Here is a 22,754-nt window from a genome sequence, read left to right as displayed (position 1 = left end):
GGTGTGTGATTCATCACGTTGATATTCTAATAAAACAGTTAATAACCAAGTTAGAAACCGGGTGCAGTGGTGCACACCTACAATCCCCGTGACTTAGGAGGCTGAGGCAGGAGGATCCCAGCAAGTTCAAGGCCCGTCTTCGCAACTTACCAAGACCCTGTCTCAAAAAAAAAAAAAAGAAGAAGAAGGACTGGAGATGTGGCTCATTGAGAGACCACCCTTGAGTCCAATCCCTAGTACCAAAAAATGAATATAGAAATAGATAACAAAGTTAGATATGTGCCCCTCTCCCTGATAATCACGTCATCCTGGGGCAGCCTCCAAGCAGAACATGGAGAGTTCATTTCCAGTTTTTAGTTAATGTTGATTTTTAAGGCACGGCACAGGGACAGTGTGGCTTTAAGAACATCGCCAACTGACATTTCTTCATGCACCTACTTCATATCCTGCATCTTCAATAGCAGCAGCACCTGGCTCATGTTTACTGAGCCGTTACACGGTTAGATACTGTGATACCTATTTATAAACCTTATCTCATCTACTACTCGCACAAAATCCCTGTGAGGTCATTAATCCTGAGGAAAACAGGCACGGCATGATAAAATATATATCTCGACTTTGTCCCAACTTCTCGGCGTGGAGTTCCTGAAACCCCTGGAAGTTTCTAAACAGTAGCAGTGTCTTGTTAGGGATGGAATCCCTTTTGCCCTCACCTGAGTGGGTGCTAAGGAGGTGACTGGGTGGGGGGTAGAGAGCTTCAGGATGGGGACTGGTCACAGAGGAGGCTGCAGGTTGAGCTACAAACCCCTCAGCTGTGAGGGACAAGGAGCCGGGGGTGTGCCGAGGTGGCAGCTGGCTCACTGAGGGCGTGGCAGCGCTACCCAGATCCCTGTGTTTCTCTTCCATTTGGCTGTTCAGAATAAACCCCCCAAAAGTAAAGATTTTCTTGAGTTCTGAGTCATTCTGCAAAACGTTGAACCTGAAGGGGGGCATTATAGGAACATCCAAATTGAGAGTCACCTAGGCAGAAGCAAGGGTGGCCCCGGACTTGTGACTGGCATCTAAATTAGGGGCAGTTTTGTGGGACAGAGGCCTTCAACTTGTGGGATGTGACACTAACTCCAGGTACCTGGGGTCAGAACTGAACCGGATCACTGGACCCCCAGCTGACATTGATGTTGAAAAGGGTCGCATGTTTGGGGTCAGAAGTGGTATCAGAAGCTGCCGTACAAACAAGTTACGGAGAAGTGAATAAGTGGCCTAAGATCACGCAGCTGGGGAGCATCTCCCCCGGGGACATGCTTGAAGCTAAGTCAGTCTCATATGGCCATGAGGAGGACGTCAGCCGTGTCTCCTGCCCGCTCTGTTATTATTTATTCCATATTTTCTTTATGTCGATTCACTTGTTAAAAATGGCACCATAAATGGAAAACTAGTATTTTCCCTAAAAGACGTGAAAATTAATGTTTTCCCAAAACTACCCTCAAACCATGCCAAAGCATAACTCATCTGGGGTAAACGGGACCAAAGTCACTTGGCCAAGATCTCAGCACAGGGTCCTGTCTCCGTCTGGGGTCTGTCCTGAGCCTCCTCCCCCCGTGGGGGTGTTTCTGGACAACTCGGTCAGGGCAGCCAAGTGCAGAGAACTTGAAAGTTCTCAACTTGGCTCAAAATGGGACCGAGGGGGAAACCAGAGTGACGGCAGACAGCAGATGGCCACAGGACTGACTCCTCGGAGCAGGTGACCGTGTGCTGGGCAAGCTGCCCTGAGTTTAACCAGCAGGGCCCAGGCTGAGCTGCAGCAGACCTACTTGGATCATTCTAGGATCAGATGGCGTTTGCCTGGGGAGAAGCCCAAGGTCAACTCCAAGGAGCAACCTCAGGAGAGTGGGAGAACTTGAAGACGTGGGATAGTGGTGCATGATCACCATCTTCAAGGGGAGGGGAGGGGAGGGCGCAGAGCTCCGAGACCAGAGCCTTGTAAAGGGCCTGGCATTGCTCATCCAACTCCACCTGGGAAACCTCACATCAAGTCAACATGTCAGCTTACTCTAAGCCAAGGTACTGAGGCTGGCCTCGAACTTGCGATCCTCCTGCCTCAGCCTCCCAAATTGCTGGGATTATAAGCAGACACTACTATGCCTGGCTATTTGGGGGCATGTTCTAGAGTGTTGCTTTTAAAGTGAAATTTAGACCTCGTGATATAAGTGGGCAGTTATTGTCTTAGAGGGAACAACAGCTCCAAGCTTCTTCTATAGGTTGCAGAAAGACCTCCTAAGAATTCTCATGGCTAATACCCAGGAAGTTACTTATGGGAAGTTTGGCTTTACACTAAGTTCTATCATGCATTACTTCATTTAATCTCCTCTCCGACTCTACAAAATAAGAACTGTTCTACAGATGAGGAATCTGAGGTTTGAGGTTCATACAGTTAGTCAGCGGTGAAGCTAGAATTAGATTTTGGCACCATCTGGCTCGGAATCCACCTTTATCCTCATTACATTCTAATCCTAAAACCCTGCCACAGTTTGCTGAAGAAACTCAGAAATCCCATTTTGCTCACTTGATTTCTTTACAAATATAAAAAAGAAAAAGAAAAAGGAGCCCATGTGTTGATTCTTGGAGGTCACAACCAGACGGAGCAAATAGAAAAACAATCACTGTTGAACGGTGACAAATTCTGCTTCGAGTTAGACGCCGTCAGAAACCTGTAATTGGCGTTTGCTTGATAAATACAGCACTCGGTTCAGTCAAAGGTGGGATTTGATAACCGATGTGACACTGACGGTGACGGTGACAGGTGGCATCAGAATTCTCGAACACACATTTCACTCTGGTTCCCATCACGATCCTAAACTCCTGGAGAGAGAGGTCCCTACAGCCACGCTGAGAAGTCTAACTAACAGAGAGGAGATTGGATGCGTTCTGTCTGAGGCCAGTTTTCATCCAGAGAAATCGTGGAAGGAAACGGGAAGATGAGTCATCTGTGAGCAGCTGACGGACTCCGGGATTCTTCGACTTCGTCCATGGGGGAGGTGAGGGGACGACCCTCTAACGCCTTTTAAAGCTGCCGGTGCCTGGACAGCATCTTGGACCAGTCGATAAGACTCTGGGAGGGAGGCCCAGGCCTGGCATTTCCCAAGATCCAGGAGGTGCCCGTGCTAAGAAGCAGAGGGTCTGCCTTCCTGGTGCCAAATGGACAGCCCCAGCGTCCCGGCCCCGTCCTGGCTGCTGTGAGGTTCTCAGCGGGGTAAGAGCAGGACCCGCTCAGGGAGGCAGAACCACCGTGAGCTGTGGGATGGGGGACGCACCTTGGGAGTTAGACCTTCCACAGCTGTGGGGGGAGCTGGGCAGGTGAGGGCCTGGGAGGGGGTGGAGGAGCAGAGGGGTCACCAACCAGCCGATCTGAGGGTCAGACACGAGCCCCTGGTGTTGAGGGCCACAGCCGAGCAGGGATGACATATGGCATTTTTGCCAGAAGTAGTGGTTGAGAGGTGACGCCAGCGAGCCATTAAGGTGATGACTTTTGAATTCTCGCGGAGTTCCAATTGAGTTCCGGTGGAGCTCACGCAGGGATTCCCGGAGATTTCCCATTGGTTGGGGAAGTGCCGGAGGAGGGATTTTCCGGTTGGTGGTTCCTGGATGAGCCGCGTGGTGTTTGGGAGAGTTCCTGGGGAGCGTGTGTGGAGTGTGCTGGTGGAGTTCAGAAATAAAGTTTGTTCCTCTTGAGCGGCTCATGATTTGTGCCCAGCCAGGCTGCGGCACCCTGGCAAGATGGCTTCAGAGGGGCAGCGGGTGGTCAGCGGGGGTCTATTGCTTTGTCCGCCAAACATCCAGAGGAGGCGGGGCTGCTGCTGGTCAGCGGGGCCGTGGGTCACGAAGTCAAGATGGGGGGAAGGAGATGAGGTAAGGTCCAGCCAGAACCTCTGGGGCCGCCTGTCTGATCACCTCCTCCTCTCGTCACAGCGGCCTTCAGGGAGTAAATGCTGATGCTTCCCTTTCATCTTGGTTTGTTTTGCGCTAAACCCCACAGATTGGGGGATTTATAATAAACAGAAATGCTCTGGCTCCCAGCTCCGGAGGCCGGGAGTTCTGGAATAGCAAGGTCCTGGTGGTTGGCGAGGGTCCTCTGGCTGCATCACCACATGGTGGAAGGGCAGAGAGAGGGTCAAGGACAGTGAGGGGCAGACCCATGATGCTCATGGTGACAGCATTACTCCACTGGCTGCGACCTAATCCCCTCTTGGAGTCCCCCCTCCTACACTGTTACAGTGGTACAAGAGGTCAGCATGAGTTTTGGGGGGACATTCAAACCAGGGTATCTTCTGCCTCCTGAATCTCCTACATGGTCCTCTTTTGGACACTTTTTTCCTGGAACCACCCAGGGGAAGGGACTTGGGAAAACAGACTTCTCAGTGCAGCTCAGTTTGCAATAGAATATTCCAGCAGTAATGGAAGGAAGAGAAATATACTCGAGCTCATTCAGTAAAAAGATAGTTTAGCAAAGGCTCAAAATAAATGAAGGGGTTGAGCCAAACAGGACCCACCAAGTCTGGCCTCCAGGAGGGGAGCAGGGAGAGTCCCAAACCCCGCCCCTGGCTGCCTTGCCTGGGCTGAGGTGGGTCTCCAAGGAGGGCAGCGTTCAGGGAGGCAGCGAGGAGCAGTGGTTGAAGCCGTGGTAAGGCTGGGTCCTGGGGCCAGAATGCACAGCCAGAATCTCCACCTGCTCCCTCCTCACTGGTCATCTTGGGTAAGTGTAAGTCCCCCCACTTCTCCGCTGTGGCTCACAATAGTTCCTGCTTCCTCCAGACGAGAACAGGAGAGCCCATAGGCAGGTGGGCATCACACCTAGCACAGCTGCTAGAGTTCAGAGAGGTCAGAGTCACCAACAATAACAACAACCCTAAGCACTGGCCATGGCATCTCGACGTCCCCTACCCCATCCCGTCACCATCTGGAGTGTCCCTCCGTCACCTGGGAATCATCTGCTTTCTTCCCTTCCTCTACACTTCGCGAGGGCAGAGCCCCCGCTGTCCCCCCCATGGCTCCAGTCCCAGCACCTGACACTTTGTGATTATGCAGACGGTCCCTGACTTGGGAGTTGAGGTTCCCCAGCTTCACCGTGGTGTGGGAGCCACATGCTGCGGAAGAAACTGGACTTGGAATTTTGAATGAAGATCTCTCCCTGGGCCTGGGATCTCTGGCATGATCCTCTCTCGAGGTCCCTGGCAGCTGCTGCAGGGTCACACCCTGATCCGGAGGAGAAGCATCCTCCAGCGTGCTGTGTGGCTGGGCCGCAAGGTCCAGGGCACGAGGTGGGCTGAGTGCAGTTTTGACAGAGGACACTTTGAGGGTTTTCCAGGATGTAACCCTGAGGTTGAGGAACAGCTGTGTACACTTGTTGAGTGAATGAATGAACGGACAAGTGAACACACGGTTGAATACCCCCAGGTACGGGAACTCCTTGACTCCCAAGAGCCCAGCTCTGAATACCTGGCAAGGCCTCTCAGACTGAGAGTGCAAGCCAGTTAACTCACCATGGCCTCTGATACTGGTTCCTGTCCCACGTAAAAGAAACTCCCTATCTTCCTGCAATTCCTAAGTTTTGGGGTTTGTTTGTTCTGTTCTTGGTATGGGGATTGAACCCAGCGTGCCTCCCACTGAGCTCCATCCCCAGCCCTTTTCTATTTTTTATTCTGAGGCAACGTCTTACTAAGTTGCCCAGGCTGACCTCAAATTGCAATCCTCCTGCCTCAGCCTTCCGGGTCTCTGGGTGTTATGGTTTGGATATGTGGTGTCCCCCAAAAGCTCATGTGTGAGACGATACAAGAATGTTCAGGGGTGAAATGATCGGGTTATGAGAGCCTCAACCTAATCAGTGCATAAATCCACTTAAACGGATTAGATATTCGTGCAAGATGCCACAGCCCTGCAAAGGATAGAGCTGGAATTCAAACCCTGATTTAATCTGGAGCCAGGGCGGGTCTCTCAGAAAAGAGATGGCTTCCTGATCAGAAAGGAGCCCCCATCAAAGACCAGGCCATGTAGGTATGAAAACATAGGCATCTCCTCACTTTTGGCAGAACCCAACCAGGAGAGTCTTGATCCAGTTGAACCTGAACCCCTGAGGGGTGAAGGGAACTGAGGTATCCTGGAATTCGGGGAGAAAACCAGGCCCCGAGTAACTGACGGTTCAATGAATAGCAGTCGGCTATTTCCTAAGGGGGTGGCTGGCTGGGGCCGGCTGTGCACGTGTAGGACCCCCCCACACCAGCTGAGCTGTGCATAGATAGACGCCCTCCTGTTCCCCTCCGAGAGCCCGTCCCAGAACTCTCCAGAGAGGGCCACTCTTAACTGAAGAGCGATGTGGCCAGGAGCTGCAGCGGGCCCCCGGACTCCGCTCCAGCCGTCCAGAGGCACAGACCAGCCCTGGTCCTCCTCGGTGGCCCCTCCAGTCAGCAGTTGGCCAGAGACAAGCAGAGAACAGGAGAACCCTGGACTTCAGAGATTTCAAAAAATGACGAGAAGCCCCAAGCCAAAGCAGCGAGGGTGCGCCGTGCCCACGGGGTCTCCGCCACCGGCTTTGGGCTTAGCCCGACATGGATTGCTGTGGTCATTTAAGGTGAGGGACTGAATGATGGCCCCACTTCGCTGGTAATGGGGGTTTCTCCTGGACGCTGCAGCTGGTCTTAGTACAACCACAAGTGGCCTTTTAAGAGGGAGGCAGAGGGAGAGAGTGGGCACCGAAGAGGGAAGGTAACAGGGCCACCTCACACTGCTGGCTTCAGAGACGGAGGGAGAAGCCCAGCAGAGCATGGAATGGATGGAAGCTTCTAGCTCCAACCTCACGTGGCAGAAGGAAATCAAACTCCAGTGGATCTCTGTTTTTTTTGGTACCAGGGACTGAACCCAGGGGCACTGAACCCCTGAGCCACATCATCCCCAGTCCTTTTTATTTTTTATTTTGAGATAGAGTCTCACTAAGTTGCACTGGGTATCCCTAAGTTGCTGAGGCTGACTCTGAACTTGCGATCCTCCTGCCTCAGCCTCCTGAGTTGCAGGAAATTCCCTTTAATCAATTGCTAAGCAGATAAAGCATCCAGATGAAAATTTATGCGGATGAACAGGGCTCTTCAGGGTTCTCCAGAGAAACATGACCAATAGGATTTGGCTCATAAGATGGTGGAAGATGACAACCCCTAGGTCTGCCGTCAACAAGCTGGAGACCCCGGAGAGCCAATGGTGTATGTCTCAGTCCAAAGGCCAGCGGCTCGGGACCCAAGGAGAACCGATGTCCCAGTTTGAGTCTAAAGGCTGGAGACTATCAACGCCCCAGCTCAGGCACGAGGAATTCCCTCTTCTCAGTCCTGATAGTCTATTCAGGCCTTCTACTGATGAGAAGAGGCTCACCCCCCATAGGAGGTCCATTTACTTCATTCAATCTATCATGAAAACATCACCCTCACCCCAGAAACACCCTCGCACACACCCAGAGACATGTTGGACCACATGTCTAGGCCACCTGTGGTCTAGGCAAGTTGACTCACAGAGGGTCATAGATGACACGCTCCTTCCCAATGTACCAGACCCCGCAGGTGCAGAGGAGACCTGAACTTCATCCAAAGTTAACAGAATGAGATACATTCATGATAAGACAGAGCCTTCAAGGAGAGGTATTTCCTTTCTAAAATTTGTTCTGGACTGCAAGTCGCAAGAGCTTGTCAATCCACCCAGTCCCCAGCAGCGTCCCCACCTCCCTGGACATACAGAAACCCAGCAGGAGGCTCCTTCCCCTCGGAGGTCTAGCCTGGCCCCTTCTCATCCATTCTCTAGCCTTTCCATCCCTTCCGGTTCCTTCCAAGCCCCCCCCCCCACCTCCCAACTTCTCAAATTCTTGCATATTTTGTCCAAGACAAGTTTCTCTTTTCAGGTGTTCTGCAATTCAGGGCGTCTCCTCCCACCTGATGGGTACAGTGGCTCTGGCAACGGTGACCTGTTCTTAGAGATGCTATTTAAAACCCAGAGTGCATCCGGAGTGACACAGAACTCCCGAGTGGGGCTGAGACGCGTCAAGTTACATAAACGCACACGCTTTGTCTCGCCCTTGGCTTGAAGCTCTGCCGAAGAGGCTTCAGAAATGCCAGTTCACACCAGGGACAGAAAAATGCAGGTTTCAAGGGGAAGAAACCGTAACAATACCATCCAGGCGCACAGTGGCGCTGGATTTGATGATGGACAGGCACACCCAGAAACCCCCAGCGCGAGGGACCGTCAGCACCACCACCCCAGCCCAGCTTCTCTCTCTCTCTCTCTCTCTCTCTCTCTCTCTCTCTCTCTCTCTCTCTGGCTTGTTTCCTGAGTGTTCTCTGCAGTTGCAGAAGTAACCCTGAGATGCCCGCTCTCCCCCACTGAGCACAGCGCTAACAACGAGAAAGGAGGGGAGGGAATTAGATCTGCCTTCTCCCTAGGAAAAGCCGGTCACCTCTCAGCTGTGTGGTCTCTGACCCTGGGCGGCCAGAGAGACATCAGCGCTCCAGTATAGAGATGGGGAAACTGAGGCTCTAACAGGGCAAAATATTTCCTCTAGGCCACAGAGTTGGTCAGAAGCAGAACCAGTTTCAATATCAGTTGCAAGACCCCATAGCTTGATGGTGGAGGCCATGGACTTGCCCCAGAGAGCCTGCCTTATAGCACTGTCCGCTATTTAATGGAGCCTGTGTAACCCCAGACAAGTGACTTGACCTCTCTGGGCCTCCACTTCTTTCATCTGTAGAGAGAGAGAGAGAGAGAAAGTGTGAGTGTGTGTGTGTGTGTGTGTGTGTGTGTGTGTTATCTGCCTACTAGGTTGTTGAGGGGATTAAATGAATCAACACATCAATACACTGAGAATCCTACCCTGCAGAGCAAGTATTCAAAAGTCTGTCATCTGTAACTCATGCACTCCTTGAATCTCTGCCAGGTTCCAAGGGCCTGACCTCCTCATCACACTGGGTACTTCTTAATTAAATGAAGGTACGGGAGTTCAAGGCTGGGCACACTAGAAATATTGGAACTCCGGGGCTGTGCTCCTGAAATATGCCCTTGGCACGCCCAGCTCCCTGCCGCTGCATGCTGATTAGAAGCCACTGCCTATAGAGCAAGCAAAGAGACGGGCACATGTCCCTTTTATGAAAATCCAGCAAGCTGGTGTGAAGTGGAGATAACCAGCCCCCGCCGCACTCTGAGGCTGAAGATACTTAATTATCTGAAACCCAGATAAACAGCAGGAGCAGGACGGTAGGTGGAGGCAGAGGAGCTGAGCCCGGCAACCAGAGGCTGCAGGAGACATTCAGAGCTAATGGTGTGAGCCCGGGCCCGAGTGAAGGGCAGGAAGAGGAGGGCAAAGTGGTTGGCAGCCCCAGGAGCCTCACTTGCAGAAGAACAGGAGGAGGAGGACCTGGACCAGAGAGGCCAGGAGGGAGAAGCAGCCAGGGGCACTGTCTCCCAGACAGCTCAGGGGACCGAGGTGTTTATTGACTTGGTCTAGTGAAGTTCATAAGATTGCTAAGCCTCAGGAGAGGGATCTCAAAATGCCATTTTGCAAGTTGGAAACCCGAGGACAAGCTAGGGAAGACAGTGAGAGGAGAAGTGGTGGACATTCAGGGCGGAGAACACGCACCCGCTGGGGTTCACTCATAGCAGCCTGTCAATCTAAGCAGGGTCTGTGAACTTGACCTTGAGGTCCTGATGCAGGGCCAGCAGGCAGCTGTCCCTCAGCACTTGAGGGACGTGGTGACAATAGGCACAAAGGACTCGGAGTGAGCCTGGGCCCATGATAAGGGCTCACTCAGTGCCACCACTGTGGTCCTTGGGAATCCTTCCAGGAATGGGGCTCTGCAGACAGTTCCCAGCAGGTCACGTTACAGACCTTGACTAAGATGGCGCTCGTCATTCTGGGCTCCAAAATCGATCCTTATGTCCAAGGAGCCAAAGTGGGACCCAGTCCATTTCCAAGGCCCTCAACTCAAGATGATGAAGCAGGACAAGCCCTGCCATGGGACGCTGGGCGTGCGTCCAGGGTCTACCTGCGCGTTCTAGAAGCTGGGCGGAGAGCACGGGGTCCCTGCACCGGGAATAAAGGCTTAGGGTTGAGGGCTCAGCCTCCAAAACAAACATCTTGGGTTCAACTGCTGGTTCTGCCTCGTTCCAGCTACTGACCTTGAGCAAGCCACTTCAGTCCCTCACCACGGCAGGGAGAGACCCCATCAGGATTCCTGTGAGAACTCCGGAACTGCTAAAGCAAGTCAGCCAATGCATGCAGTGCCCAGGGCGATCTGTGTGGCACAGCAGGGGCCCCAGTGAACAGCAGCTCCTGTGCTGTGCCCTGAACCCAAGGTCAAGTCCAAGGACGTGAGGAGCCAGTTGACTCCTGAGCTCCCTGGGAATGGCTAAACCCCCCTCTCCTGGTTCCTCAACGTCCTGGCAAGAGGGGAGGGAGAAGGGGCAAAGGCTGTGGATCCAAAGGAAAAGGGCAAGACAGTGACCAAAGCAGAAAGAGAGCCACCAAAGAACAGCCCTAGACCTTGGGGCAGGGAAGGAAAGCAGCAGCCACCACCCGGCCCATTCCTAGAAGGCCCAGAACCCGCCCATTCCTAGAAGGCCCAGAACCCGGCAGGGGCCTTGGAAGCAGAGGACATTCTCTGCTGTGGAACGTGGGCGCGCTCCCAGGCTCCGCAGGAGTTGACGGGTATTAACACGATCACGTGGTCCCTCCAGAGCAGGTGTGACCACACAGATCCCACTGTGGTTGTTATGACCACCGGGCGTCTCCGCCAAGCGCTGTCACATGCCTGCCATTTGAGCTACCCGCTCCCAGCCCGAGAAGGCTGAACGGGGTCTGAGATGGCGCTCATCTATCTCCCTCTCACTCTGTGCCAAGGGGGGCCCCCCCGTGCAAGTCTATGTGCATGCAGCAGGTGACTGGGGACAGTGATGAGTGTGAAAGGGTCACTCACGGCCACCTGACAGACATCAGATGCTGGCAGGTGTCAGGCACTGCTCAAGATGCTGGGAAGACCCAACAGCGAGGGGCACGTCCCTCGTGGAGTTCCACGGTCCCTCCCTCCCTCCCTCCCTCCCTGCCCGTCTCCCTGCCGGCTTCTTCAGTTTCTTCCCTTTCCTTCCACTCCCTTCCCTTCTTCCCTCCTTGATTCACTCATTACTAAACACCCTGGGACCAGAGTGCATTCCAGCTCGGCTGCCCATCACCTTGGGCTCCCCTTTCTTCCTCTCCAAGATGGACATAAGGACAGGACTCACCTGCAGGGCAAGCCCCTGCACCTACGAAAGGACCCGTCCCGAGCCATAGCTGCAAGCCTCAATTCCTGCATGAACTTGGCTCCCAGCCTGTTGGTGGGAAGGCTGAGGGAGATGGATGAGGAGTTTGTCCAGCTTTGAGTGTGCTGCGTCCTCTATCTTGGCCAACTTAGAGTCCTGGGAGCATCTCTGAGATAGATGAGGTGGGTGCACGTCCAGGCAGGCTACGCACTGCACGAGGCTGGGCCTGGAGGAGCATCTAGCAAGACCTCTGGGGGGGGGGACTGGAAACTGGCCCTTCCCCTGCACAATGTCACTGGATCCTGCTGTGTCCTGGGAGCCTTTAGATGATTTATTCTAGTGTTTACTATCGACATTTGTCCCTCAGTGGTGATTCATGGGCTCGATGGGGAAATTCAGTGGGAGCAAAGGTCAGGAGCTTGGTACCGTTCCCAGCCCAGAGCTAGCGCTTAATAAATGTTAGCTATGCTTGTCCTGAAGCACCGCTCTATGCCAAGCTCCTGCCACGTGCCGGGAAGGACTTCCATGTGTGTGCATGTAAACACTCACAGCAAAGGTCAGTCAGGGCAACGTGGCCACCTTGTCCCCACAGCTGGAAAGCAACTGTGAGCTCCTTCTGCACTCCTCCAGGGACCCTCAGTCCTACAGAGCTGTGATCGTGTTCTCCGTCTTCCCTTCTAAACACGGGGAGGAAGGAAGAGCTTCCGAATGCTCGCATGTTGGTATAGCTTATTTCCAGACAAAAGGGATGATGTTGCATCTTCATAAAGCAGGAAGGTTCCAGAACCTTCCTCGGAGGGCTCCCTCGAGAAGGGATCACATGCATTTGGCACAGGCTGAATGAACAGCAGCTACGAATATCGCAGTCCCTCTTAGGGGGCAGGAGAGAGGGTCAAACACTGTCATACTGAGAATATAGATTCTGAAGGCAGGAAGAGCTGGGCGCTGAGGCCCGACGCCCCCGATTGCCTCCTGGGAGGCCTGGAGTGGGTGGTTGACTTTCTTCGAGCCTCAGTCTCCCCATCTGCAAAGCGGGTTAGTCACACGCCCAGCCTTACCGCCTGTGAGACATCGGTGCACAGGCGGGATGTGATGCTCCTGCCGCTTCCAGCAAGGTTGGGTCAGGAGCTGTCAGGTGGCTGGGAGAACTTTCCAGCAAGGTCACCTCTTTATTGTTTCGTTTATTTATTTATTTATTATGGAAGCACAAATCCAGTTCGACTTATTGACTTTTCATTGGTTAAAATTCTGGGGGGGGGGTGTGTGCTACAGCATCGCCCTGATTCTGTGTCCAGCGGCCTTAGCAGGAAGGTGGCTTTGGAATTTGGCACAGACCGACCTGCTGTTTCCTGGATCATGGGGTCTTGTTCCGTGTTCCATGGCTCTTTGCTTCCTATGCACACCTCGTGTCTTGCCTGTAGAGAACTCAGGCCACCTCAGGCACAAGCGCCTTCAGGGGTGTTGTTTGTTTGTTTGTTTGTTTTTGTTTTGGGGACCAGGGATTGAACTCAGGGGCACTCGACCACTGAGCCACATCCCCAGCCCTAGTTTGTATTTTAGGGACAGAGTCTCACTGGGTTGCTTAGCGCCTCGCCTTTGCTGAGGCTGTCTTTGAACTCGCAACCCTCCTGCCTCAGCCTCCAGAACTGCTGGGATGACAGGTGCCTGATCACCTTCAGTTTTAAGAAGACCCGTGCATCCCCTTTGGTGCCAGAGACCCTGCCCATAGCCAGCAAAAGTGTCATTGGCTGCAGTCTTCCAGACTTTTTAAAAAAATGTTTATTTATTCTAATTAATTATATATGACAGCAGAATGCATTTCAATTCATAGTACACAAACAGAGCACGATTTTTCATGTCCCTCTTTTCATTCACAAAGAAGAGTCACACCATTCGTGTCTTCATACATGTACTTAGGGTCATGACGTCCATCTCATTCCACCGTCTTTCCTACCCCCATGCCCCCTCCCTTCCCCTCCGTCCCCTTTGCCCTATCTAAAGTCCGTCTACTCCTCCCGTGTCCCCCCATCCTCATTATGAATCAGCATCCTTATATCAGAGAAGTCTTCCAGACTTTTACCCTTAGAAGTCTGTCCCCAGTCACCTCTTCTGGCTCCAAGATGGCAGGAGGAGCCCAGATTACCTCTTAGCCCTCTGTTGTTTGTTTGCCTTTTAAACACTATCCGCCAAAGCCCAATTTTCTCTTGGAAGATCCTCTATAACGCACCTGGGTTGCCAGGGACCCCACAAGAGGGGTATTATTTTCTTCCCTTTTACACATGAGGGCACTGAAACTCAGAGAGGCTAAGCAACCTGCCTAAGCTCACCCAGCAACTTTTGATCTCGGGCCTATCTGAGCCCAGATGGTGTGATCGGTACAGCCCCAGCTCAGGATACAACCTGTGGGCCCCCTACCCCCTTCCCCAGTGGGGAACATAGAAAGAACTTGGGCCTGAACTCAACCCCAGGGTCTTGTTTGAATGGGGATAGCACCCACTTCTCTAAGAGATACTGAGAACGTAATGAGATCTTTTTTTTTTTTTTTTTAATGGATGCAATGCCTTCGTCCAAGTGCCTCGCGGGCAGTAGGCCACCCACAGCCACCAGGGCCCTGGGCTCCTCCTCCACAGCCCTCCGTCCCTCCCCTGGGCACTCACATGAACCTGAGCTCAGACTCCCGGCGGACGAGCACTTCCCGGAGACGCTGGATCTTTGCCATCTCCAGCTCGATCTCCTCGGGCATCATGGTCGTCTCTGCCATGGAGATGATGTCCAGCTGGGCTGTGCAGGACGGAAACACAGGCATCAGGCCCGAGTCCGCGTGGGCTTCCAAGAACTCCCAGGGACAGACCCTGCCGCAGCCCCCAGGACCATCATGCACGGCTGGGTCACACAGACCTCGGCCACCTGCAAACCTCGATCACCTGCAAACCTCGATCTGGGCTGCAAACACTCAGGAGTGGACCCTTCGGGATCAGGGAACCATGTTTTCCGTGATGCTAGGGTTTGGATGTGTTTTGGTCCCATCAAAACTCATGCTGGGTCTTGGTCCCTAGGGTAAGGCTGTTGAGCTTTTAGTAGGCGATTTGGTCTTTGTGAAGGAGGGACTAACGGCTGGGTTCTTGGTTAATGGGCATGAATTAGTGGCCTAGAGGGCGGCTCATTAGAAATCAAGTTCCGTTTCCTGGGCTTGCCCCTCTCTTCTGCACGCACCTGCTTGACCTTCTGCTTATTTCCCCCTTGCCCTGACACAGCACAAGGCACTCCCATCAGGGGTGGCCACCCAGTCTTGAACTTTCTGGCCTTCATATCCATGATTTAAAATAAACCTCTTTTCTTTATAAACTACCCACTCCCTGGTATTCTGTCACAGCAACAGAAAATGGACCAAGACACAGGGGAACATTTGTTAGGATGCCAGCAGAGGCTCACAAAAGTCCTGCTTAAGGTGTGGTCAGTCCCTGCCTGGCCCCAACCTCTGAGGTGCAGGCACACTTGACTATGGCCACTTTGCCCTGTCCCAGCCTCAAAGACCGAGAAAAACTTGAGGAAGAAGAAAATTTCATACTAATTATCTTATGGTAATACTAAGTATCGTAAGTAATAATAACATAAAGTAATAACATGTTTGTTGTAGAAAATTCAGGTAATACAGGCAGACAAGAAAGAACACAAAGAAGTCATCCATAACCCCACTGCCCAGAGAGAACCACTGCTGAAGTTTTGATGGACACTCTTCCAATCTTATATAGTCAGAGTTACATGTTTCCGTATAGAAGAACTATATGTAAGGAACTATATGTAAGAAACTGTATCACCATGTATAACCATATACATATATGGAAAGACACCACGCCCTGCTGTAACAAAACACTAGAGGCCCAATGGCTTAAATGATAGCAGTTTACTTTGGCACAGTTCTGAAAGAGGACACTCTTCTTGGCTTGTGTCCCCCCCCCCCCCCCCCGCCCCGGCCGGGCCTCTTCTTGGTATGTGCATAGGGTAGGGGTGAGGAATGGAGAGCAATTCTCTGATGTCTCTTCTTCTTTTTTTTTTTCTCTCTCTCTCTCTTTTTAAAATTTTGTTGTTGTTGTTGATGGACCTTTATTTTATTTATCTATCTGTGGTGCTGAGACTTGAACCCAGAGCTGCATACATGCTAGGCAAGCGCTCTACCACTGAGCCCCAGCCCCAGCTACCTTGTGTCTCTTCTTTTAAGGACACCAGAACTATATGATCAGGGCTGCACCCTCTTGACCTCATTTAACCTTAATTACTTCCTTCAAGGACCCATCTCCAAATACAGCCCATTAGGGGTTAGGGTTTCAACACATGAAATTTTCAACCCATGACTGTATGCATGTGTGGGTGTATGTTTGCACATGTGTGCATGTATGTATCACCACATATGCTACCATTAAAATATTGTCCTGTGTCCTCCAGTATGTTTGTCTAACCTTTATCTATAGACACAGTTATACAGTCATCTACATGACTTATACACGTAGCATGGCCATACAGGGCAACACAGACGGAAGATTTGTAACCTGAAGATCAGAAATCTGAAATATTCCAAAGTTCAAAACATTCTGAGTGCCAACAAGATGCCACATCCACACCTGACCTCATGTCAAAATGCAGGCACACTATAAATACTGCATAAAACTCAGGAGGCTGAGGCAGGAGGATTGCAAGTTCAAGGCCAGCCTCAGCAACTTAAGGAGGCCCTGAACAATTTAGGGAGACCCTGCTTAACCCTGTTAAAAAATAAAAAGGGGGGGCTGGGGTTGTGGTTCAGCAGTAGCACACTTGCCTGGCATGTGTGAGGCACTGGGTTTGATTCTCAGCACCACATATAATAAATAAAAATAAAGGTCTATCAATAACTAAAAAATTTTTAAAATATATATATATATATATATATATATACAAAAATAATATACATATTGCATAAACAGCACTATATATATATATATATATGCATATTGCATATACATGCATTTTGCATAAAATTACCTTTAGACTCTATGTATAAAATATAGATGGGACATAAATAAATTTTGTTTAGACTTGAGTCCTCTTCCTCCAAGATACCTCATTATGTATGTGCGAATGTTCCAAAATCTGAAAGCGGAAACACTTCTGGTCCCAAGCATTTGGGAAAAAGTGATACTCAACCTGCATGTATAGTTTTATATAGGCAACATGTATAATTATATATATGTACACGCCTATTTTTTAAATACTGAAAAAAATGTATACTAAAATGTTAGTGACTGAAAATGTTAACATATGCATGTGTCTATGTATATGCACACACATATATCTCCATATATCTGCCATCCCACGTCTTATTTTGGTCGTACGGAGTCTTGCGGGTTTCTTGCCCTCTTCTCACTAGCACACATTACAATCTCTCTCTCTCTCTCTCTCTCTCTCTCTCTCTCTCTCTCTCTCTCTCTCTCTCTCTCTCGCCTGTCCTCGGATGCTCTTGCTCAGCGGTCGTGGGCAAGGCTGGGTGGCTTTCTGCGTGGGGCTCCATCACGAATCACAGGACCAGTCTGCAGGCCTTTGGGTGGTTCCCCCTCCCCTCCCTGTGTGCATTCCCAAAGCGAAATCTTTGCCCACATCCAGGTTCCTTCAGGCTGCATTTCTGGAGTGGACGGCTGGGTTCTCGAGGAGGTGACAGTCTCAGGGCTTTCACAGGGGGAGGGTTGCAGTAGGAGAAGGAGATGTTCTTGCTTTACTGAGACCACACACACCCCTCATCTCTGACTCTCCAGCACCCCCCTGAGGCTCAGCGCCCTACCCCACACTCAGTCCTGCTGCCTGGGGCTGGTCTTTGTCCTCAGGTCCAAGCCTGCATCTGGAAAGCTGCCCTGCCTGGTTCTACCTGTGTGTCTCCCTCCAGCCACCTGGAGCCCTGGCCTGGCACCCCTGCATGGGGACGGGGACACTGTGACTTGCAGACTTCCCTGAAGACAGCTCCTGCCTTCTTTGACCTCAGGAATAGTGACAATTCCCAGGAGCCCCTGTGACAGGCTTTGTCCGTCCGTTGGGCTCTCCTGGCCCTGAGTTCTCCAGCAAATGGAATTTGGAAAGTCACATACCCTTCCATCACCTGGGCCCTGGGGGAACTGTCCACGGCCAAAATCTGTTCCCCCTCCAGCAATCAAACCCCCACGGAGGAAGGCAATTCCCTGTAGTGGATTCTCACGTTGAAGGAGTGGCCGGGGAGTCCAGCGTGGTGGAGCACACCTGTGATCCCCCCCAACGTCCTGGGGCAGCGGTGGGGCATTTTGGAGTCTGATGGCCTGAGCAGGAGTCCCAGCTCTGCCCCCCAATAGCTGTATGACCTTGGGGGAGGGGATCTTTAACTCTTGATGGCTCACGAGCAGAGAGCCCACCACCCACGCAGCTGCGCTTGGGGCTCCGCATCTGGTTATGAGGACCACTGCGCATGCTCTGACCCGCCTTCTCCGCACCGGTCAGCAGGATCGGACGCTCAGTCTTTTACAAAGGAAGCAAAGAGGCAGAGCTGACAAGGGAGTGGCTGAGCCCGTGCCCATGTCGGCTCTGGTCCATCCGGACTGCCTCTTGTCCACAGGTGCTCCAGGTCGATACCCCAGGTCATTCCCATCTCAGGGTCCGGGTGGTGCCATCACCACAAACCAGATGCTTAAAACAACAAGAGTTTATTTCCTCACAGTCCTGGATGTCCAAAACCCAGGCTGGCAGAGCCCTGCTCCCTGAGAAGGTTCCAGGGGAGGGTCCCTCCCGCCTCTCCCACCTCATGGTGGCTCCTGGCAACCCTTGGCTTGTGGCTGCATCACTTCAACCTCTGTTTTCACGTGACAGCCCTCCTGGTGACTCTGTGTGTCCCTCTCTGTCCTGTTAGATTTAGGACCTACCCTGACATCGCACATAAGGTCCCATTCTGAGGTTCTGGGTGGATATGAATTTTAGGACACTAACTGCTACAGACAGTCTCTGACTTGTGAGTTTTTGACTTTATGATGGTGGTGAAGTCCTAGGCGTTCCGTAGAAACCCCTATTTTGCATTTCAAATTTGGATCTCTTCCTGGTCTAGCAACAGGTGGTCACATCCTTTCTTGCAGTGCTGGGCAGCGGCAGCAAGCTGCAGCTCCATTGGCCACGGGATCCCAAGGGCAAAGAGCTGAGATTCTTCAGCGTACAGTCCTGCTAAGCTGGGTGCTAGGTAGGCTAGGTGTATTAAATGCATTTTGACTTATGATATTTTCCATCTACGATGGATTCATCAGGACACACCCCCACTGGAAACAGAGGACATCTGACATAGGTTAGTAGCCATGGGCTTGAAAGCTCCCAGACAGACACTGCTCTCTCCAAAAGCTTTATGTCACCCAGTGCCACAGTTTTGGCTGGAAGCAGCAGGGATCCAGGAAATGGGGAGTGGGAAGAGGCAGTGGGGTCTGGCAAGAGCCTGCTGGGGACCAGAGCTGAGATCCTGGTACAAGTCCTTCATCAGCTGAAGAGTCTCTTGGCATCATTTCCTTCTCTGCAAAATGGGGCTCCACAGTGACCACATGCCGGGGGCTTTCCAGGTCTTTTTGCAGTGAATCCCGATTTTGCAGACAACAAACAACTCTGAGGCTCGGAGAAGGAAAGCGACAGGACCACACGACCAGACTTAGAACCCAGCTCGCTCTTTCTCCCCACCCCCCTCCATATGCCTTCACCCCACCCTGCAGCTCCCGGGCCAGGGTCAAACGCGGTGTGGGTGTGAGCATGCATAGTTAAGCCCACCAAGGAAGGGCCCTGCTCGTGTTTCCCATCACGGCTCAGATGGGCCACCTGCTTTCCAGGGGACAGATGCTGAAAATGGCAACACACCCCAGGGCCAGGCGTGGGACGGAGAGAGCTCATCACATCCCCCACACTGGCATTTTACCTCCGTCCCTGGGGGAGGGCGGGGGTGGTGCTGCCAGGCTCCAGGTGTTGCCATAAACATTCAGCTCGGATGCGCTGGGAGCTCGGATGCGGGGCAGAGAACGGGCTGAGACCAACCTTGGAGAGTCTCCCTCAAGGCTATTCTCCTTCCCCTAGAGAAGGAGAGTCCAAACCTCAAGGCAGACGCGAAATAGCATCTTTTCTAGTAGTGAGCACTCTTCCCGGTGTGGCCCGGGCTCCTGCAAGCCTCACCCCATTCCATCTTCACCACGCCCCAGGCCAGGGGTTGACGACCTCAGCCAGCCCCGGCTGCCACCCAGCCCCGTGCCTGAGGTCCTAAGTGCACAGGAACGTCCTGGTGCCCAAGTCGTGCTCACTGGTTTATGTATTATCCATGGCCAGTTCTGCACTACCACAGCAGAACTGAGCACTGTAGCAGAGTCTCAGAAATTAACTACCCGGCTCTTTGCAGAAAAAGTTTGCCAGCCCTGCTGTCATTGGTAGATCCTAGGATACCCTAATTTGGACATTGAGAAACCCAAGCCGACCCAGGAACCATAACTGCTAACACCGTGGAGCATCCACCGCATGACAGATCTGCCTGCTACCTTGTTTGATTCTCGGAACAGCCCCCACCGTGGTCAGTACCCTCGATCCATTTCCAAGATGGGAAAGTTAAGGCGCAGGAGAAAATGTGATGAGGCTGAGATCTGAAACGAGATCCAGCCTCTGCAGAGTCCTTGCTGTCAATCACAGTCAAGGACTACTGTCCTTTTGGACAGTCGTCCATCATTGGATAACCCCCATGGTAGAGGGTAGGGACCGGGGTCCTTCTGGTCTTCAGACTCTGAGAAATGTTGCTATGGGACATAAATAAATAAATATCACACCTAGTTAGCTTCTTATCAGTCTGAATCCATGTAATAGAAACTAGCATGGCATGATGGTCCCTTCCCAGGGCTGACCACCCAGAGGTCAGGCATCCAGAGATGCGGATCCACAGGAGGAGTCGGGAGGAACATTCCAGACCGGCCAGAGAAGATGGTCTCTAAGGGGCGTACTGCACATTGGCCAGCAGAGCCACTGGCCGTGTGGTGAGAGGGAAGCATCACGGCCCACAAGTCCCCAGGGCTCCAACTGCCATCATTGTCACCGATGCCATCATTGTCATCGAGCTTCCAGGAGCTGAGTCACTTCTGGGGGAAGAGGCAGCTAAATCCATCTTTCTATCCCCAAATGCCACCCCAGGAAGAGGCTTGCCTCTTGGGCAGCAGCCGAGCAAACCGGAGCTGAGCACCGGGCAGGGCCGGGATGTGCGGCACGGTTGGTCATTTGTCTTGAAAATGGAAAGCTACCCAGGGACGGGAGGGGTGGAGGTGATGGTGGAAGAGGGCTGGCAGGCTCCTAGAAACTTCAAATTTAAATACAGACCGGGATGGTAAAACTGCTGGGGACACCAAAGAGGAGTCTCCCTTAGTCTCTGTCTCAGCCATGGGTCCCAGGATCCCTGGATGCTTCCGGCTTTTTCTTTTGCTCCAAAACGGGATGTGCCTGGTGCACATCCAAAGCTCTCTGTGGGAAGTATCTACTTGAGCACGTACCAGCTCCTCGCCCCTCAATATCCTGGGAGGCAGCCACTTGCATTATCACCCTCTCCTTCTAGGTTCATCTTATGAGGCTCAGGGAGGTCATAAGTGATGGGTCAATGTCACGCAATCAGTGAGTGGCAGAGCAGGGGTGCCAGGGCGGACCAACCTGACTTCCAACCTGTTGTGCTAAGCCAAAGAGCTACCAAATGGCATTTCTAGAATTCCAAACAGTGCATGGGATCCGTCACAGCCGTGTACTTTCTACATGACCACGTACTCAGGATTTCTTTATGTTGACTTTTTTTGGGGGGCGGGGAGGGCAGTGCCGGGGATGGAACCCAGGGCCTCTCACATACTAGGCAAGTGCTCTACCATGGAGCTGCACCCCCGCCCTGTCATCTTCTCTAAGCAGAAACGTGGCAGCCCAGTTAAGATGCTCACCACCTGAGCATCCACGGGCACTTCCTCCTGGTGTCAATCCAAGAGAGTCTTAAATACCAGGCAGATGCACCTGAGCCCCGTTACTGGCCAGCCACTTTCCTGAGGCATTTCAAAGGCTCCTGGTGGCATCCCAGCCCCTGATGTCCTCGGTCATCCACGTAGGGAAGAAGCTCACTTCAGCCCCAAACATTCCATCACGGGAGGTGCTACGCACCTCTCCTCTCCCTGCGGTGTGATGGTGACGAGAAGCAGCCGGTTGCTCTTAATGAGTCACCATTTCCCAAGGAGATGAAATAACTGCTTTTGCAGAAGCTCCTGGATGCTGTACCCGGCCCCACCCGCAGCCTGCCTTGCGAAGGAGGATGCCACTGGGCCCAGACAGGAATGGGACCTTCTGTTGCCCAGCGCTGTCCCATATGTAATGTCTCTTTACATTCACAATCACCCCAGAGAAGATGTGCAGTGGAGAAAACCGCCTTGCTCCAAATCCTGGCAAAGACTGTTATTCTCTAATACAACCTTAAGTGCATGCTTAAATTTCTCCACGTTCTTTTCTCTCAGCCTCATTTGGTTTGTCTAAGGAGACAAAAGGTGCTATGATTTGAATAAGTGTCCTCCCCCCCCCCCCCCCCCGCCCAAAAGGCCCAGTGTTAAAGGCTGAGTCCCCAACTGAGCGCTATTGGGTGGTGAGGAACCTTTAAGAGGCGGAGCCTAGTGAGAGGTCTTTAGGTAAAGGGAGGCTTGGTCTCAAAAGAGGAGGCTTGATCCTCTTCTACTTTTTTTTTTTTTTTGCTTCCCAGTCGTTCAGTGAGAGATTTTCTCTTTATAAATTTACTCATCTCAGGCATTTGTTACAGTAACAGAAAGCATTTAATGCTAAGATGCAGGCCTTGGAGAGAAGCAAGCTCAGGTTCATCCTGGCTTTGCTTCTTTCTAACAGCTGATGTCGGGCAAACTCTGTAACTAGCAAAATCTCAGTTACCTTATTATGCACTGAACAGAGCTGGTTCTATCTGCCTCTTACCTTTGGTCTCAGGGCACCTTGGGCCTGGTTCCATACACTGGGGCTGGCTTGTTCTGGGACCACCATTTGAAGATGTTCCTAAGACTTTGCCTCGGACGGAGATTGCTGTTCCCAAGTGGGATTCCCAGAAAGATTTTCTCTGAATAATGTATAATGTACGTGTTACCTCCAGGATGGGGCTTTGAAGGGGATGACACACAAGTCCTGGCAGATTATGCAGCAACCTGTAATGTCATGGTACATTACTCATTGTCCTGTCCCCAACACTTCTAAGTGACCTTCAATGAGTCACCACGCCACTACGGCACCTTCCTCCCAACCCCAAGCTGAAAGGGTTCCAAGTGGTTTCTGAGGCCTTCTGGGACCATACGAGCAAATAGAGCGTTTCTTCTACTTCAAAGGGAACTGTTGGGGCTGTAGGATCAAAACTGCTGGGGTTGAAGGAAATGGAT

At 52.1% G+C, this 22,754-nt stretch overlaps 1 protein-coding gene across 1 annotated transcript in view; it reads right to left on the bottom strand.

Annotated features, from left to right (window-relative positions):
- The window catches only part of Bmerb1 (bMERB domain containing 1), an 89,129-nt gene that overhangs the window by 20,641 nt on the left and 45,734 nt on the right, over positions 1-22,754 (bottom strand). The window contains exon 2 of the mRNA XM_027940970.2: positions 13,974-14,097. Coding sequence (XP_027796771.1) covers positions 13,974-14,097 — 124 coding nt within the window. The remainder of the gene's footprint in view (positions 1-13,973; positions 14,098-22,754) is intronic.

The sequence above is a fragment of the Marmota flaviventris genome, chromosome 19 (assembly GCF_047511675.1).
Source record: "Marmota flaviventris isolate mMarFla1 chromosome 19, mMarFla1.hap1, whole genome shotgun sequence".
In the NCBI taxonomy this organism is placed as follows: Eukaryota; Metazoa; Chordata; class Mammalia; order Rodentia; family Sciuridae; genus Marmota; species Marmota flaviventris.
This window is presented reverse-complemented; position numbering and strand designations above follow the sequence as displayed.